Source organism: Acanthopagrus latus, chromosome 19 (assembly GCF_904848185.1).
Source record: "Acanthopagrus latus isolate v.2019 chromosome 19, fAcaLat1.1, whole genome shotgun sequence".
In the NCBI taxonomy this organism is placed as follows: Eukaryota; Metazoa; Chordata; class Actinopteri; order Spariformes; family Sparidae; genus Acanthopagrus; species Acanthopagrus latus.
The window spans coordinates 6,399,887-6,417,919 of NC_051057.1; the positions used below are offsets into that span (position 1 = coordinate 6,399,887).

At 48.0% G+C, this 18,033-nt stretch overlaps 1 protein-coding gene across 2 annotated transcripts in view; it reads right to left on the reverse strand.

Annotated features, from left to right (window-relative positions):
• nrp1a (neuropilin 1a) overlaps positions 1 to 18,033 on the reverse strand; it is a 66,518-nt gene that overhangs the window by 14,777 nt on the left and 33,708 nt on the right. For both annotated transcript variants that reach the window (XM_037079516.1, XM_037079517.1), the window contains exons 7-9: positions 16,027 to 16,193; positions 4,183 to 4,338; positions 1,221 to 1,365 (exon numbers count right to left, since the gene is read on the reverse strand). In XM_037079516.1, the coding sequence (XP_036935411.1) occupies positions 1,221 to 1,365; positions 4,183 to 4,338; positions 16,027 to 16,193 (468 nt within the window). The remainder of the gene's footprint in view (positions 1 to 1,220; positions 1,366 to 4,182; positions 4,339 to 16,026; positions 16,194 to 18,033) is intronic.

Below are 18,033 nucleotides of genomic sequence, written 5' to 3' on the forward strand. Positions count from 1 at the left end.
TCTGACAAAAAAGGGCAGTTTTGTCACATTGTGGTAGCACCAGTGGAGCTGCACCTTCATATTTCTCTCAGCAGAGGTTGTTCCACGACCGGAGATTCATAACTCAAGGTAGAACGGGGTGAGTCACCGAGTTTATCCGGCCCTAAAGAGCCTCGCCGTTCCTCTCCCTCCAACTGCCATGCGAGCAGCACGCAGGGGAGCTGGCAGCGTCTTCAGAGCACCCAGGGGTGCTGACGTCGTTATGGAGGCCCTGCGGTGACTTCGATCCTGTGATGTGTTTGTGCTCTGTGCAGCGGTCTGGTCCCTCGCCCGAGACACACGCCCCAGCTGTAACCCTGCTGTACCCACAGTGCCTTTTTCTCTGCCATGACATGCACAGCCACACTCCACACACACACACACACATATACACATACACACACTTCACATATGAGCACATTTGTCTGGCTGCAACTAATCCTGACCCTAACTTTAATCCAAGGTCTAATCCTGCAGTGCCAACACTGACAAAACACTGTTTTGTTCCTGTCCTTGCAGGATATATGCTCCTAATCAAGTCGGCACAAAAACACACAGGCTAGCACCGATTAACATTTACCACACGCGCTCATAAACCCATCGAGAAGCACACGGACGTGCTGAAACGCTGCGAAGGTGTGCCACACACACGCACACACACACCACTCATGAAAATAAAATCGACAAGCAGGCGGAGGCGAGAGGAACCTTTCCAAAATCAGACTGTGGCTAAAGTGGAAGCTGAGACCGGCTCAGCAGGAGGGACGGGACCATATAGATCCCACCCAGCTCCGGCTCCCTCTGCCTGCCAGCTGTTGGCTCCATTTATATTGAATGAGGAACATCTAAACATGGGGTAACATAAATAGGTAATCCGCCTTCATGTGCCACTCCTCTATTATGCAGCAGATTGCTTAAGCCTCTGAGCAGGACTCTCACAGAAAAAAAAAAAAAAAGGAGCACAGTCTCTCACACCTGGCAACAGCGAGGTGTTTGTACAACCGGGGCTGGGGTGGGAAATACCGAGTGTTGTAACGAGATGAGAGCTGATTCGGAGTCAGAGGCATCACTTGAATAATGCATCTAGCATTTAATCAGATCATAACCGGGATGATAAAAGTTGTTTGTCTCCGCTGGCAGCTGTGGAGCAAAGATAGAGCCGAGATGTGTTTGTACATATGCATAGGCTCAGCGGTACCCACCTGATATCTTACATCCATACACCTCGAAGCGCAGCGCGATGCCTGTTTCCCAGGTAACCGGTCGGATGCGGACAAAGCGTGTCAGCGTGGGTTTGGGCAGCATCGTCTTGGCAACGTCTGTTGGGTTGGTGTTGCCTTGAAAAACCTGCAATGGAGGTAGAAGAACAGTAAATTATTGACGGAGCGTGGTTGAGTCCAGAGGCGGGCTGGAAATTTCCACCGCGAGACCTTGCATTGAATTGAACTGAGAAACAGAGGGTCGAGGCAGGGAAACGGTCCGCATTTAGCGAGATTAGGAGGAAGGAGCTCGGTGATTGGCCTCACGTGCCCGCGCAGCTGATGCCGTGCGCAGCGCTGGCCTCTCGCTTTTCGTTTCGGTGTCCTCTCTTACCCCTCCGGCTTCCTCGCTCTCTCGGCGGTAAAGGGAAACCGCGTCATCATATTTATCGCTAATTATCAGAGTCAAACTCCACGTAAACAGGCAGGAGCCGACACGCAGTACACCCAGCCTGCTGCTGCGGTGCACTGTGAGTCAGGGTGCTGGAAATCTGAGGACAGTCTTCACACCGTGGTTCTAAACTGTGTAACCTTTAGACATGGGACGAATGTTAAATACGCGCCACTCTTGGAACCCATCTCGTTTTGGCGCGACGATTTAGCCACTGGGCCAACAGCCAATGTTTCAGGGTTTCTGGATAATGAATAATTGATATCAAGGCCAAGACTTCCTCTTATTGTTTACAGCCTGATTAGCAACTTAACAGGAGGATAAGACTGTAGGCAATCTTTTTAAAAAGCTGATCGAAGGTTATCCCCTAGCCCTCACCTGAAGTCCTGAGACTGAAACCCCTAATCCTAACCCAGACCCTTTCCAGACTGCATTCTGCAACCAAGGCCCACTGAAACTGGAACCAGAATGCGTCAGATAGCAAAATCAGATCCATTTTCTGTAGAGATTACCTACACGTTACACTGCATCAGCTGATTTCCCCGTAACCCCTGCAACAACCCTAGCACTTCCTCCTTTCACTACATGTGGCAGCGCAACAGGCCGCGGCCCCTGACCGTGAAACCTGAGGCAGTGTGTTTAAGACTGACAAGCCCAGGCTCGCTGAAGATGCCCGGCTTTTCCGTCCTCCGGCTCCAGATTTGGCGTTAGTTTTTTTTTTTTTTTTTTTACTGCCGTGTCTTGTTTAAAGGTCGCAGATGTCACGGTTCTCCCCCGGGGTCAGTTGACAGTTTACTAGTGCCATACGAAGAGGCTGACCACCCAGCAGAGCAGCTCCCCCGCAGTAAATCACGGTTCATTCTGCGTAACCGAATCGCGGCGGTGACCGTGCCACCTCCTGACCTCCCTGACAGGGTAGCTTCTGGGCAGAGAGGAGTCCAGCTGAGAGGAGCAGGGTGGACTCACAGATGAGACCTTATTGTTTAAGCCGCTGTGCAAATACTGATATATACTGTGGCATTTACATTGTAGATTATGTCAGTCGTTATCTTATATATTCAACGGTGTCTACACACTACTACAATTAGATTGTAAATATTTCTGTTTATTCCTACACACCCCTGGTTCTTACGATCTACTTTTGCGTTTTTCGTCCAGTTTCTCTGTGCTGTGATATTTCCTCCCCGGAAGGAGCGACTGTAGCGTGAAGCATCTCTGATTCTGAGGAAGACAACAGTCCCACAAAAAAAACTCGAGTCCCCCGAGCAATACCTGCCGACCACGTCACCGAGGGACGCCGCGACCGAGTCATCCACTCTCTCTTAAATGTCACGCTGCGCCTCCTTCTCCGCTCGCTAACTGTAAAGTGGCTTTTCATTTTTTTTTTTTTTTTTTAACCCGGGCTGCGCTAAGAAAACTGCCGGCTCAGCGTGTAGCAAATGGGCCCCTTCGCACAAAAGCACTTAAGAGGTCCACGAGAACGTGGGGGCGGGGCTCACTACAGCACCTTTAGGCGCCCACTTCACAGAAGGGACTGTGTACTTGGAGAGTGACCATAAAGTGGTCAGGCCTGAAGGGGGGGGCGCATGTGTACGCTGCAGCACAAACGCGCTCGTTTGGATGCTCTGTTGCTGAGAACTTTTTTTTTTGTTTGTTGGCCACGAGGCCTCGCCTTGTGGTATTTACATGTCACACACACACACACACACATACACAACTCTGACTCTCTGCGGAAGGTGTGTTTGCCTCCAGATGGACAAAGCCTCTTCTGTTTGACAGGCCGATCAGCAATCAATGGTTACAGCCTGTCACGCTCCGGTCAAGCATTGCCACCCCCTCCCTTTTTCCTTTCTCCTCTTTCCCACCCCCTCTCTTCCTGGACCCACCTCTACCAGCTGCTCAAACATGACATCTTTCTTTCCATCCCTTTTTTCCCCCTTTAACTCTTGTTTGTCGAGTCTTTTGTCACCCTGGTTTCTTTGGCGACCAGCTGATGTGTACTTGTGATAAAACAGCGGCTACATTCCTGACATAATCCTCCCTAAACTGCCACAGCGCCGCATTAGCGCCGCGGTCCTTCGCTCGAAATACTGCCCACTCGCACGGGGAAGCGGACACACTGCCATACCGAGGGAAAAGTGTATAATTGCACAGTGGGAGGAAGAGACTCGAGTACATATAGCCGGGTATTCCCCCCTTTTTGTTGAGCTCAAAGGCAACTTGGAAGAGGCCACAATTCAAGTCAGCTGGCTGCTTTACCAACATTGGATATTTCCAACTGCAGCGCGCGGACAGGAGTGGCTTGCATGACACAGTAACTTGGTCAGGCAGACGCAAGAAAAAAAAAACGCCTATGAATGTTTCATCTGCTTCTGATAGTCAGAGGGATGAAACATAGAGTTGCGGTGAAAAAGTATCAAGGAAAAATATGTGTGCTTTATGATTCCTGAAAGTTTTACCTCTGTATTTTTAATGTGATTAGCCAACTGCTGGCTGATGGGAAGATTCTCCCACCTTTTGTTTGGAGCCTTCCTTCAGGGTGATCCAGTCCTCCCCATTCGAGCTGACGTCCACCTTGTAGGACTTGATGAAGTAGATCCTCCGGGTCTCCTGGGAAATGGCGCCCTGGGTGCCTATGGCCGAGACGAACCGCAAGAACCCAAGGTCCACCTGTGGAGGGCAGAGAGAGGAACAGAGAGAGAGACAGAGAGAGAGACAGAGAGAGAGAGAGAGAGAGAGAGAGAGAGAGAGAGAGAGAGAGGGGAGGAGGCGAATGAGAAAAAGCTGATTTAAATGATTTACAATTGGAAAATTCCACAGGAGCTGTAAGAATGACACGATATTCTCTCTCATTTTTAAGTAGCCAATACAGCTGAAGTAAAATGTTCTTGGCCCGTTCAAATGCATGAATGATTTTTTTTTTTTTGCAGAAAAGGCTTTCAACGCACGGCGTGTATTAATAATGCACTGACAAGCTGGAGAGGTAAAAATATAACCACATTATTACGACCACCTCTGGCTATAGTCTCATCAGCTGCTACCTGGAATTTAATAAAAAAACAATGAAATGATATTCGCATTAATGAAAGAGACACAGGATGACAACTTAATTTCCTGAGATGGGAGACAAGAGCTTATTGGATCAAAGTGAACGTTGAATAGCGCGAGGGTCCGCAATCACATTATCAAAAACTGGCCAGGAGAAATGAGAGATACAGATTGAATATCAAATATTGTGTCTTTAAAATATGCAGGGCTTTATAAAGTAATCATGAACTGCAGTGCATTACCGGGGGGCTATTATATTTTCACAAGGAGACGGCGAGAGGCGGTGGGGTTAGAGAGATGTGTTTCTGCATTCAGGGCTGATGCTCGGCAGTATAGCTTGGACGCCCGTCGGGACAGGCGAGTGTTGAGGCTACATGTCCATCCAAACAGAGGGCTATGAAGACGATCATTTCAACGGATTATTTTCTACACATCGAGCATAAAACAAACACGGCTAGTTTGCGGATTGTGCACATATTTTCAAGTTGCGTTCCCCGCCTCTAAAGGCATGTGATGCCCAATATTTGACAGAGTGAAGTTGCTGTGCTTAGCAGTGCTCCTCTAATGTCAGTGAAGACCTGCAGGGCCGGAGCACAGGACACTAATGATAACATATGAGCATAGTGGCCATATAATGAAACAGTTCCCTTTTTTTTAACTTCATCACTTTACTGATATTGTGAAGTTGTGAACAAACTGCATGTGTCCATATTTTACCAGCTCCATCGGATAAATGGAAAAAAAAAATGGTGTTGAGATGAACGCCGGGATGAATCACCGCAGCTGAAAAATGTCAGGTCACATCAATTTACATTAACGTCATCGACGCCAACTGATGATGTATGAGGGGTCTTGAAGGGCTGTCCCGTATCATAGAGGGAGATTTATACCGCGACCGTTTGTGGCTCTGTTCTGAGGGGCAAGTGGGCACTCGAAAACGAGGGGTAGGGTTAAAAAGTTGGACTGGGTGTTGTTTCTGTGATTAGAATAGCTCTCACACTGGCTTATCATCCGATGTTTAGCTTGGGACTCCTGGCCTGACTAGGAGGCCGTGAGGTGTGATCAGCTTTTTCTAGTTCTGAGGAGCCACGAGTGATAACAAATCTACTCCTCCCGACCTCTGCGCAGGCTACTTAATTCCCATAATACCACCCCTTCATCCATAAAAGAGGAGAGGAGTGTGTAGTGTGAAACTGAAAGGCTTTTAAAAAGGGAACGCTCGCTCCCTCGGCGTACGAAGCAGCACGCTTCACTCTAACAAGTGATAACGCCGCCTTTGACAGGCCGAGCTGACGTTAATGAGGAATAATGGTGTTTGCGTGCAGACCCCACTGAAAACACGGGAGCGGCGGGGGAAGCTGTGGCGTTGGCAGGAACAGGTTTTCCATATCGGGGTGAGAGGCGAGGTCTTTTGATGTTGACGTGAGACGGGTTCGGGCCCTGGCGGAGGGCGACCGGAGCCTCGAGCGGATTACCGAGTCGACGCGGAGGAGATCGTCGGTGTGAGAGCGTGGAAGGGTTGTGCAAAAAGCAAGAAAAAGCAAGAATCCGTTCTGTGAGAGCGAGCAGACAGACGCAGGAGCTTGCACATTTTTTAGAAAATTAAAACCAGAGTGATTTGCCTCCCAAAAAAAAAAAAAACTCCAAAGAGCTCTCATATGTTAAAACCATACTTGCAGAGCCAACTTGCTTTGTCTGCCAACCTCATATACAGTGCAGTGCCACATTTAATGACTCGGAGCAGAGAGAGCAGGAGAGGAACGTCTGCGTGCCACAGAACGACGGTCATCCCTGCCCCTCCGATCCTCTTCCACGGGCAAAAAGACATAAACAGATGGGAGCAATAAATGAGGTTCCACCATGCCATTCTCTCCCTCTCTCTTGGCCACTCGAAAGGATTTGGATGGATGGAGACTAACAAAAAAAGACTGTCACGTACGGAGACAGAATACTTTTGTTCCTGTCTGGAGGCTCAAGGGGCTTGTACAGTAAGTCCCGGATTTCTTCTGGGTCCACAATTAGAGACAAAATCAAATCCCCCCCCCCCCCCCACCCCCCCCACCACCCCCACCCCAGCTTCAGAAGGTTCCCATTTAATAACGCAGAAGCCGAATTCCTCTCTGCAGGGTAAACGGCCACATGCGCCAGCGCTGGACGAGGGAGAGCGGCAGCGGATGGCAGCGAGGCGTGTATTAGCCAAGGCGGGTCTCTTACATCTACGTACGATCAAAAAGGCCTTCCTGAATCCTTTCCAATCTGGACCAATGGCCGAGCGGCTTACTGAAAAGGCTCACATAAAAAAAAAAAAAAAAGTCTAATAGGAAGACTTGGCCCTGGGATGTTTTTCTCTGAATGGATCTCATTAGGTGTAATGGAGAAGAAGAGCCTCTGGAAACGGAATGAGTGGCGGGGGTAATTGGGAACACTTGTGGGTGCTCAAACAGTCTCAGAAGTGTGCTGGAGAGGGCTGGACTAATGACTTTAATCAATATTCTAGTCCAACTCTCATGGATATATAAATTAATGTTTTTTATTTAAAAAGGGTAGCAATTTCTCGAGGGGCTCTCTGCCACTGGGTGTGGCGCTTTAAACTCTTCGCCACTTGTGGCTCGAGAGTTTCAGGGCGAACGCAGAACCGCACGGCGACGCTGGAGCGAGCCGAATTGTTGTCGCTTTTTGACGTTTTTGGCAGCGAAGCTCGAATTTAATGATGCAGAACTTATTAAAAAAAAAAAAAAAATTGATTTTCCAAAAACTGGCGCCGCGGCGAGCCGTGACGAGGGGAATGATGATGAAAGAGTGAACGGAGAGACGTGGAGAGAAGAAGTGAAGAGGAGGAGGCCGGGGAGGGAACAAGCCGGCTAACAGTGATGCTTTGGAAGGACAGAAGCACGGGGTCTCTGGTGATGAAGAAGAAGAAGAAGAAGAAGAAGAGGAAGAAGTGCGCAGACTGGATCAATTTCACAGACACGGGCTGATAACAGGGCCTGGGTAATGAGCAAAGCATGATTTATTAATGGCTGCTTGTTGGAGGTGGAGGAAACGAGGCAGAGGCAGCGCTAACAGAGCGGGGTTACGCGGGTCAGGGAGAGAAGACGGGGCTGCTGGGATGTAAAGCAGGAGTCCATTCCGCACCACAGAGACCGCAGCGAAAAACAAACAGGCCCGGATAACGATCACTAGTGGGACTCCTCCTAGCCCTGAGCCGCTGACAGCACTAGCTGACCCATATACATAAACCAATAACCAACATTTAGAAATCATAAGCAGCACGCAGCGGCTCTAGGGGTAAATAGCTCAATCTCCATGATCAGACTGCTTGTCACTGAGTCCTGAAGGGCTGAATCACGCTTAATAGGTGATGTAATGACTGCAAGGGGAGGGAGGTGGAGGTGTGTGTTGATGATGACTCTGTAGGGATGGGCTGCATTTTGAGACTTTTTGTTCCCAGCGGTAAAAACATGCGCTATGAGTGATCAGATCAGAGGCGAACAGCTGCGAGGACAGGTGCGAACACCCCCGAGGCCTAACGGAGGAGGCATCTGAGATCTGATCACTCTGGAACGCGACATCTTAGTGACGGTTGATATGAAACACAGTAAATGCAGTAAACAGCAACCGATATAGACATCGTCTTTGATGGGGAAAAAAAATTGCCAGACTCCCTTGAGAAATGGCTGTGTTGTGAGTCACTGACTTGGGAGAAACTTTATCAACCTTGTGAAATACCACATATGAACCAATATTGCAAATGTTACATGTGAGGACGTTCCCTTATTTGTGGCCCTTCTGATCTTCTGGAGTGTTGATTTTCATAGAGAGTGGGAAGTTACGCAGATCCGATCGCTCGTGGTCACTCGAGGCGAATGCTGAGACGCGTGTTAATGCCAGCTGTGAAACGACAGGCGTGTCCAGGTGTCCACTCGGGAGGGATGCTAATATATATAAAAAGGTCTAACTTCCTGTTTTTGCTGATCTAATAGACTGAATCTCGTGTCCGCTCCACGTTTGCCATATTGTTATTTCTACCATGCAAATGTGTGTTTGGACCGAGGCCCACCTTATAGACAAACGACACTATACATTCTGGGCATGCTGGTGCACTGTAACTCATATCTGGAGGGACACACACACACACACACGCGCGCGCACATACTGAGCCATAAGAAAGAAGCTGGTGTTTGGACTGAGCCATAAACATGCCAGGCGGGGTAAGAAATCACCCAGACTTCTCGGAGTCTTTCCATAAAGGCTGATATGTGGGCAGGACTCCATCGCGTCCTTGTCTCCCAGGAGTTTTTTTTTTTCCCTGCTGCGGCACGGTCCAGAATATGTTTGCCTCCGTATGTGTGCTCTGGGCGTGCTCTACCTTCCCGCTCTGAGGCAAACAGATGACTCAAAGCACCTGGCGCCGCAACAACGCGCACGGCTCCAGTCGTTTGACAGACTAATGAAACCAGAAAGGCAGAAAAAGAATTAGTCGTGCTCGGGCTTGCAACATCAGCCAGTTAAAGCCCGGTGCGCATGCAATTAGATCAGCACCGAAGTCAACATTGGGCGTTTGGATGAGCCGCGTGCACTTGAACGACTGGGAATGACAGACGGACGGCGTGTTTGTGTGTTCATGTGCGTTTGGACAAGTTTTGAAGAGATAATTTTCCAATTATCCCTCAACGGCAGCGGCAGCTGAGGGCACGATCATTAGGTCTATCCGATACTCGGCGCATTGTCTCCGCGCCGCATGACTCAGCTGAGCAGCGGGGCCACATGATACGTGTTTGAGGCTAGTCATTGTTGTGTGGGAGCAGTGAGCAGACATGTGGTTTATAAGGGCGAGGAGGAGGAAGAGGAGGAGGAGGAGGAGGCATTCAAGAAACAGTGGAGGCTCAAAAGCTTTATCTCTCGCTGCTTGATTGGCCCATAATTGAGTTGCCAAAGAAGTTGCACGCAGCAATCCGTACTCTGGGAGAAGTTTACCGAATACTTTTCTCTCGAATCCATTTCTCAGCTTTCCCCAACAGAGCGTGGGGGGGTGGGGGGTGGGAGGGGGTGAATAGCCTTCCATCGGTATGTGTGTGGGCCGCTGAGTGAATAACCGAGGCCTCTGGGGAATGAGTTTATTCGTTTTCCCTCAGCCAAAAAAACAACAAGGGGGAGAAATGCCGCGGGTGAGGAAAGAAGCAGCGCTCCTCTTGTGTTTCCCAAGTCAAAGAGCAGCTGGTAGACAGAGACGGAGACCCCCCCACCCCTCGCCCCACCCCATCGAGGAAACAATCTCTGGAAATGCTTAGTAACATTTCAACCCTAACCCCTAACCCTTAACCTAACCTTGTATACAGTAGAAAGAGTGTGGAATCCTCCCCGAGTCCCCTGTTTTTTTTTTTTTTGTTGTTTTTTTTTATGTGCTGAATCTTGAATCTCTCACTTTCTGAGAGCCGATGCAGCTACTCTGCTCTGCGGCTAAAACGGGCGATACGTCTTCAGGCCCAGATGCAGTAATTATAAACCGGCTTTTGGCAAACCTGTTCGCTAATTTCACCCGCAGCGCTTTCGTGGAGGAGGAAGCTTTTTTGGAACGGCTCCATTACCCGAAAGTGTAATTAATTCTCCTTTCATGGAAATTGTATTACTCAAATGCTGCAGGACCTATGAGCTCCGCGTGCGACCTTCCATTTATCACAATGTTCACCTGACAGGATTGCAGTTTATTTTTAGCCCCTCGACACCCTCTTCGGTGGCATTAAATTATACATGTTTTCCCATCCGCCGATCATCTGTTTTTCCTGACAAAGAGGGATGACCAGGTCGGGCCGCAGCCGTAATGGAATAAAAGGTTGCCTGGTTTGTTGTGTGGCGAGCGCGAGCCGCGTCGCTGCATGATTAAAGGTTTCGGTGCCAGCTGTTAAAAGGAAGGATCTTAACAGTCAGCTTTCAAAGGTTCTCTCTGAATCACTTTTCAAGGCTCTGAGTTCAGCATCGCTCCCGACACATCCAACACACACGCATGACTAACGCTGTGAGTAATTGTTATGCAACTTAGAAACAGTGATCAGGAAGGAAGTGAGGGCGACCTGAAGGTATGTCATGTCTGGAAGCTGGCCAGTGATACTATCCCAGGATGTACAGCTGTGGGTGACGGTTCGGCGGTGAGGGAGCTCTCAGGCATTTTACCCTGTCTGTAGCGCAGGAGCTGAAAAATGACACTGATTACGGCTGAGCTGAGTTTTTTTTTTTTTTTTTTTCCTCTCTGAGTACTTATGCAGCGCTGTCTCGTTTCATAACATCCCGCCATTCTTCACCTTTTGATTTCTGGCCCCTGTTTTTTTTTTTTTTTTGGGCTACTCCACTCGAGTACTGTCCTCTATCCTTGTCGTTGATTTTTCGGATCGAGAGCGAGGCCTGGGAGCGGCGAGGCAGAGACAGCACCCATTGTTTCCATTTGTGCAACACGGCGATGATCTCACCGGCGGTCGGATGCCAGCCTCGGCTCGGCTCTTCCACTCTCGCAAGACTTCATCAACTGAGAAGCTGCTGTTAATTACCAGGCTATATTCTAATTACCCATCACTCGGCACGGCGCTAAGCCCTGGAATGGGGACAGAATCGAGAAGTGGGGAGAGCGAAAGTGACATGTCTGCAACTCACTTACCTGGGGTAACTGAACGCACATTTGGATGAGACGGTTTTGTTTCTGACGGGTTAGATCAAAACTACAGTGAGATATTAAAAAGTTTTTCTGTCATGTTGAGATAACATGGACAGAGCAACTTAAAATGCATTACTTGTATAATGTATGCATAATACTAAGAAACGCTTGAAAAAAAATACATGTTTTTGTAGAAGTTCCCCTTAACTTCTTATATAATAACTGAATAAACATAAGGTTTATATATAATTCTCCCTTAATTCAATTTGATCAGATTACCTAATTATTATCTATGTTAATTATTATAAACTTTGCTTTAACTGTAACACATATTACTTATTATTAAATTAAATAACCATCATTAATAAATGGCAAACTCATAATTAATTAACATTTAGTTAACAGTTATTTGACTGTAGACAAATGCTTTATAAACCATTTATGAAGCTTCTTAGTGTCATGTCGCCACTGATACTATGTAAATGGTCAGTGGTCAAATGGTCAGATACATATATTACCTTTACACTACTACACCAACACTAGCGATCATTGCGTTATCATCGCATCTTGGGGTTTGACATGGCTGCGACAGTTGCGCTATAATGTGTTTGCAGAATGTATTGGAGCGCTGAACGAAGAAATAAAGTTGCGGCTCACCTCTGCCAACTTATTTCTGTCACACATTGCAAACAAAACCAGTCGGCAACCCTACTATCGATACAAGGTATTAGCCTGGTGTTGGTGCCCCAGTGTCTCAGTGCATAGAGCATGAACATCATGTACAGAGGCTTAGTCCTCGTCACAGCTGCCTAGGATTCGTATCTGACCTTTGACCCTTTGCTGCATTTCATCCCCAGTTTTTGCGTGACCAATGTAAGCCATGAGAATATGCTTCGGTTCATGCACACCTATTTTCATACTTCTGTATCTGTAAACTCACTGTTTCAGGCAAATCCTGTTTTTTGGAGCGTGGAAGCCAGTGCATAATCTTTGCTAAGTGGCCCAAGTTTCACGCTGCTGTTTGCTTTGGGGGAACGCACTGTTTTAAGCTCTCCGCGTGAACCCGCGACAATCTCGGTGGTAAACGGTTGACTTTACCCTGAGATTAGCATCACGCGCAGGCAGATAGAGGGAGCGCATTGCATACACAAACAGCGATATGCTTCTCACGTGCGGCACTTTCATCTGTCAGACGAGCGAGATTAAAAGCTCAAATGACGACGGTAAAGGGACTCGCCGTCGCCCCTCATTATTATTATTCTACATACATCAGAGATGTATGTAGACTGATAAAAACATAAATACCAATGAAGTAATCGGGGATAATGCATCCAGGTGTGAAGATTGAAGATAATGGTGGGAGAGATTGCAGCTGAATTACAGATATGGAGAACAAAATCAAGCCCAGCCCAGCATAGGGGATGTACATGTGCAGTACAGTATATTACAAGATGCTCAATAAAGAGGCTTTCAGGTATTGACATCTGGGTTCTCTCCAAGACTGATCCGTAAATTATTCATCTTGTGTGCGTGCGTGCGATCAATGGCGGCTGCCTGACAGAGATCCAGCCGCGCTTTCATTGCGTCTCTGAGACGATGCGGTGACTCTCGCCAGCCATCAGAGCCTTCCTCAGACACATTCGACGAAGCTGTTCCGCGCCGTGCCAGCTTCTTCCACATTCCCCCTGTCACGGTCCCTGAAGGAACCCCTCGATCTTGAAAAAAAAAACAAAAACCCGTCGGAGGCGAATGTGTTGTGCAGATGCAGGTATTTCCTCACCAGTGGTGTGTGTCACTCAGGTTTTTCTTGCGAAACCCAGTCCGAATTCACGAAGCAAGGCTAAGGGCTACACGGTGGGTAGTCTGTGAGCGTATCCTCATTTATTTATTTCTTGCAGCAACTTGCTGAAGAGACCCCCCCCCCCCCACTGCTCATCCTCTTAAGCTTCACAGAAAGCCTGGCGGATAATACGCAGAAATCTCCCTCTACCTTCACACAGATCTGCGAGACCTGATTTTTCAAGAGGACCGGGGGAGAAGAGGGGAAAAAAGGGAAGAGGGGTGAGAAGGAACAGAAATGGAACGAGGGTCTGTTTTGTGGGATTATCGCCTCCGCGGTCGCTCCCTCCCTCAAGCCACACGCCTCACTCAAAGGACATCTGTCCATCTCTGCGCACACCAAAGGGGGCTGATTAATGGCCTGGCTAACCCAGCACTCGACGCTGAACCACACCACGCCAATCTAATTACCCGGAAACGAGAGACAGACCCCAGCATCTCGCCCGCCCTTCTCTCCATGCATCAGAATGAGGCAGCGTTAAAATGGATGACAAATCTGGATTATGTTCATCAAAAAAAAAAAAAAAAAGAAGAAGAAGAAGAGAGAGAAGCTGGAGCGAAGGAAAAAGCCCAGGAATCAAAGGCCGCCTGTCATGAATAATAAAACCGTCTGCCTCGAACTGCAGCCGGCGCATGATATTGAAATAAATAATGAATTGATTACCATGCATCTGACGGTGCGCTCAGATGTTCTGAACGTGCCGCGAGGGGGGCCCGAGCTCGTTGCGGCACCATGGCAATGAAAGACGAATGAAGAATTCTGCTCTTTTAATAACCACTTGTGATAATTGGGCCTCCGCTCGGAGCGCTCAGCACAAGTGCATCGCACTTCTTGGAAAACATAAATTATGTGGCAACCACAGACTTGGCTCCTTTTTGCTGCGTTAGAAATGAGAAATTAGGGGAGCCACATTCGGCGTTTTGATCCGATTAGCATCGGGGAAAACAGCTCAACTGGAGGAGCGCGCCCGGATTTTACTGCCGGATCAAATACTCTGCGTGATCAATACCGTAGCGGGGAGAGTGATCATTGTGATCACTTGTAATTTCTGCTGACAGAACAGGCAGCTGCTACAGGAAGTGGCGGGGGCAGCCATATTTCTCCCTAATCCCACTCAAGGTAACATGCTGTGCATTCTGCTGCAGGACGACATGGACCTCGCCAAAAACCTTCCAAATCATCCAGCAAAGCCAAGAGCACACATGTGAACAACATACCCTCGCACATACATGCTCAAGCACTGATTAAATTAGTCTGAAAGAGCAACAGGGGCCCTCAGGACAATATTTTCATTGCAATAATAAAAGAGCTTGCTTATGGCCCTCCCAGAGCAAATATTTGGCTTTGGGTCAGCTCCATTATTCGTCCCCCGAGGAATATGCGGGGGCCAAACTTCTCAGCGATGAAGCAAAGAAAGAGCAGATAAAAGAAAAACAGTCTGGGCATTTTACGAGGCCTGGAGGCTGCTTTCGGTTAATAAATCAAACATGTGTCTAGGTAGTGCCGCTGTAGCGGTGTCACCAGGGATTCTGTCCTGGACTTGGGATATGCGACTTATCCTCATCTGGGAACGGGAAAAAATAAAATAAAATAAATCCTTAATCTTTCCACATAAAGTTTCCCCCAGTGGGTGATGATCGCTTTGCGCAGATAAGCTGACAGACAGAAAATATATGACAGGGCCTGTTTGTTTCTTTGAAAGCGTGTGTGTGTGTGTGTGTGTGTGTGTGTGTGTGTGTGTGTGTGTGTGTGTGTGTGCGTGTGTGAGGCCAGGCAGGATACCTGGACTAAATCCCAGCATCCCCCCCGGGGGGGAACGGCCACTGTTATCAAGGAGAGGGAAAGTTATCAGGCAAGACAGAAAAACAGAGGGAGAGGAAAGACACAGACAGATCGGTAGACAGAAACGGAGAGAGGGTGGACACCGGCAAATTTTTTTTTTTTTTTTTTTTGCGAGGTGTGGACTTCGCCACCCCGTGGGTCCATCAGGACGGCCGACATTCATCACTGAAATTGTTGGGTCTCGTCAAAGCATTGTTGGGAACCTGTGCCCCCCCCCCAGAGACTCAAGGACAAAGTCGGAACACTCCTACTGTGTTCAAATAGGCAGTAGTCGCTTCTGATGCACAATGCGTACACCCTCAGACTGCGACACACCTCACAAAACAGACTGCAGGCCATACTGTTGTGGCTTGGTAAGTACACTGAGACTAGTTTTAAAGGAACAGTCCACCCAAAAATAAAAACCCAGCCTTTATCTGCTTGTCATCCAGCAGCTCTTTCATCATTTAGTCTATAGCTCGGCAGCAGATTTCGGCTTAAAAAGGGGTGTTGAAAAACAAATTGTTTTCAAATTAATTTTTGAATCTAAAGGGCTTGGAGAGACTGGGATTACACTGTTTTTACGCTTTTTTCCGGTTATCTCTCTTCATTTTTGAAACAGGTCTTCAGTTGTTTAAGAGAATGCTGCTTTGCTGCGAAGCTCCACGAATGCTCCACAAAACTTTCCAACTGACTTTACATCCATTATTTTAGCAATCATCTACGATCTCTAAAACTAACAACCCTCTGAAAAAACCAAGAATATCCTCTCTTACATCAGAAGCAATGTTGTATCTGTATCCGACGCTGCAACTGATGATTACTTGCATTATTGGGTTATCTGCGGATATTTTAATAGCTGTTTGGTCCATTAAATGTCAGAGAATGATGAAAAGTGTTCCCACAAAGCCCAAGATGACGCCCTCAAATGTTTTGCTATATGTGTTATTTATCTTAAAAAAATACTCAGTAATAAGTAATCGATGAATCACTGCATCCTTACCTGTATCCACTCCTTGTTGGAGTCCTCTGCAGGCGTCCACGCGTTCTCATAGTAGTTGAGCCTGGAGCGCTCTGAGGACCAGCTGGGGTTGTACTGGGATGAGGCCATGATTTGGTCCGATGTTATCTCTCCAGATTCCATTCCCAGAGGGTCGCTACAGTCAAAGTCTGAGAGGGGAGAAAGAGGGCAGATGCAAGGTGGGAGGAAAAGAACGGGGGGGCGGTAAAAACTGTGTTCGGTTGAATTCTGAAAGCACTAGAATGTACCCAGCACGCGCTTTCAGTGTCCCCCAGAATCGGAGCTCGTCTCTGGGGAGGAGGGCACCGCACGACAGGCACTCAGCGCTGCTGGCAGGAACAGAGCAGCACATCAGCGACGCCTCAGTAAATCCTTTCTGTTTCTCTTACTTTAGTTTTTAATGGAAGTGTCTCACATTAAGATGTAAAAATGTCTCCATAAAACATTCATGGCGGGCTAAGTTTACGCCACTATTAGGCTTTAAAGTGACTTTCACTCCGGTTATTTCTTCCGCCGACTGGTTGTGTTTCCTCATCTCCCTGTGGGCAGTTTATCTTGACTATTTTTTTTTCCCCCAACTCGGTCTCTTGGGGGAGTTTAGGTGTGTTTAGTATGTGTGGTTTGGGGCCATATATCACACTCAGTGGCCAGCCACCCATGCTAGGAGCCAACTCCGTGGCTCAAGACTCAAAATGGGGTGAGCCTGAGGGCGGCCTCTCTAACGCCTGCGGGTCAGACATTCTGACACCGCCGCACACAGAGAGACAGTCGGAACAAACAACGTGACCTTTGGATCTGGGCAGGAGTCGTATAATGTCACCACAACAACACAAGACGCATGTGAAGGCACACTTTCACACATTATTGCCGACCATTTCTCTCCTCATTGTTTATTTACCTCTTTTTTGACAGTCAAGCACCCTGACACCAGGGCTGGGTCATATGGTCTTAAAGGATTCACACAGAGTTCACCCAAAACCATTTATACAATCCTTCCAAATCACTTAGGGAGCCGTTTTATGATTTTTTTTTGTTGTTGTTGTTCTTTTTTCATCACAATATTTTTAACAAAATACTTCAATATTGTAGAGATGACTATTGGTACTTCAACAAACTATTAACTCAACAAGACTTTTTCATAAAAGATCAACAGTCTGTTAAGCTTTTCAAGACATATCAAATACAACAACATCCAAAATCTATGACTATATATAATCCAGATCAACGGCAACGATGTAACATCAAAAATATTCAAACTGTGAACTCTTTGCTCGCAAGTCCTGTCTAATCCTGATGCCAGGGACATTTTGTTGTTCGCCTGAATATGCCGTCATGCGCTTGCGTGCACACCGACGCACACACACACACACACTCACACACACTCAGAGGGCACAGGATGGGGAGCAGTGTGGAGCTGCGAAGTGGCTGCTGCCTACGAGCTAACACAGATGGTCTCCCCATCTGCCACACCTCAGTCACTGGGTCAGCGTGTGTACTTGCGCTTTACAGTGTCAATGCGTGGCCGCAATATGTGCGCGATCGCGCGCACGAGCCCCCGGCATCGGACCCCCAGCGCGAGGCTGAGAACGCTGTCTCGCACCTCCCCGAGTCCTGTCGTCGGCCCTGGTTGAGAGGCGTTCCTGTCAAACTTTTGCCAGCCGCCGAGGGATGGTATCTGATCATGCGGGCTGCTGACCAAAAGCGGGGCTGATAGCCGAGGAGATAGCGAGGCTGGATGGGCGAGGAGGGTGACTGGAGAGAACGAGCACGGGGTAGAGAACAAAAGACAAAAGGCCTCCTTTCATCACCTTATCGCCTCTCATCAGCAGCTTACAGCCAGAGTGTACCCATCTCCTTGCATGAGCCAGAAAACCCACTGTGTATTATACATAAGGGGATTATAAATGATTCAAGTGGTACAACTCTGGAAGAGCTCAGAGAAAGTTTGGAAATTCTCTTTCTGTCTGGATACGCCTCGGTCGGTGATGT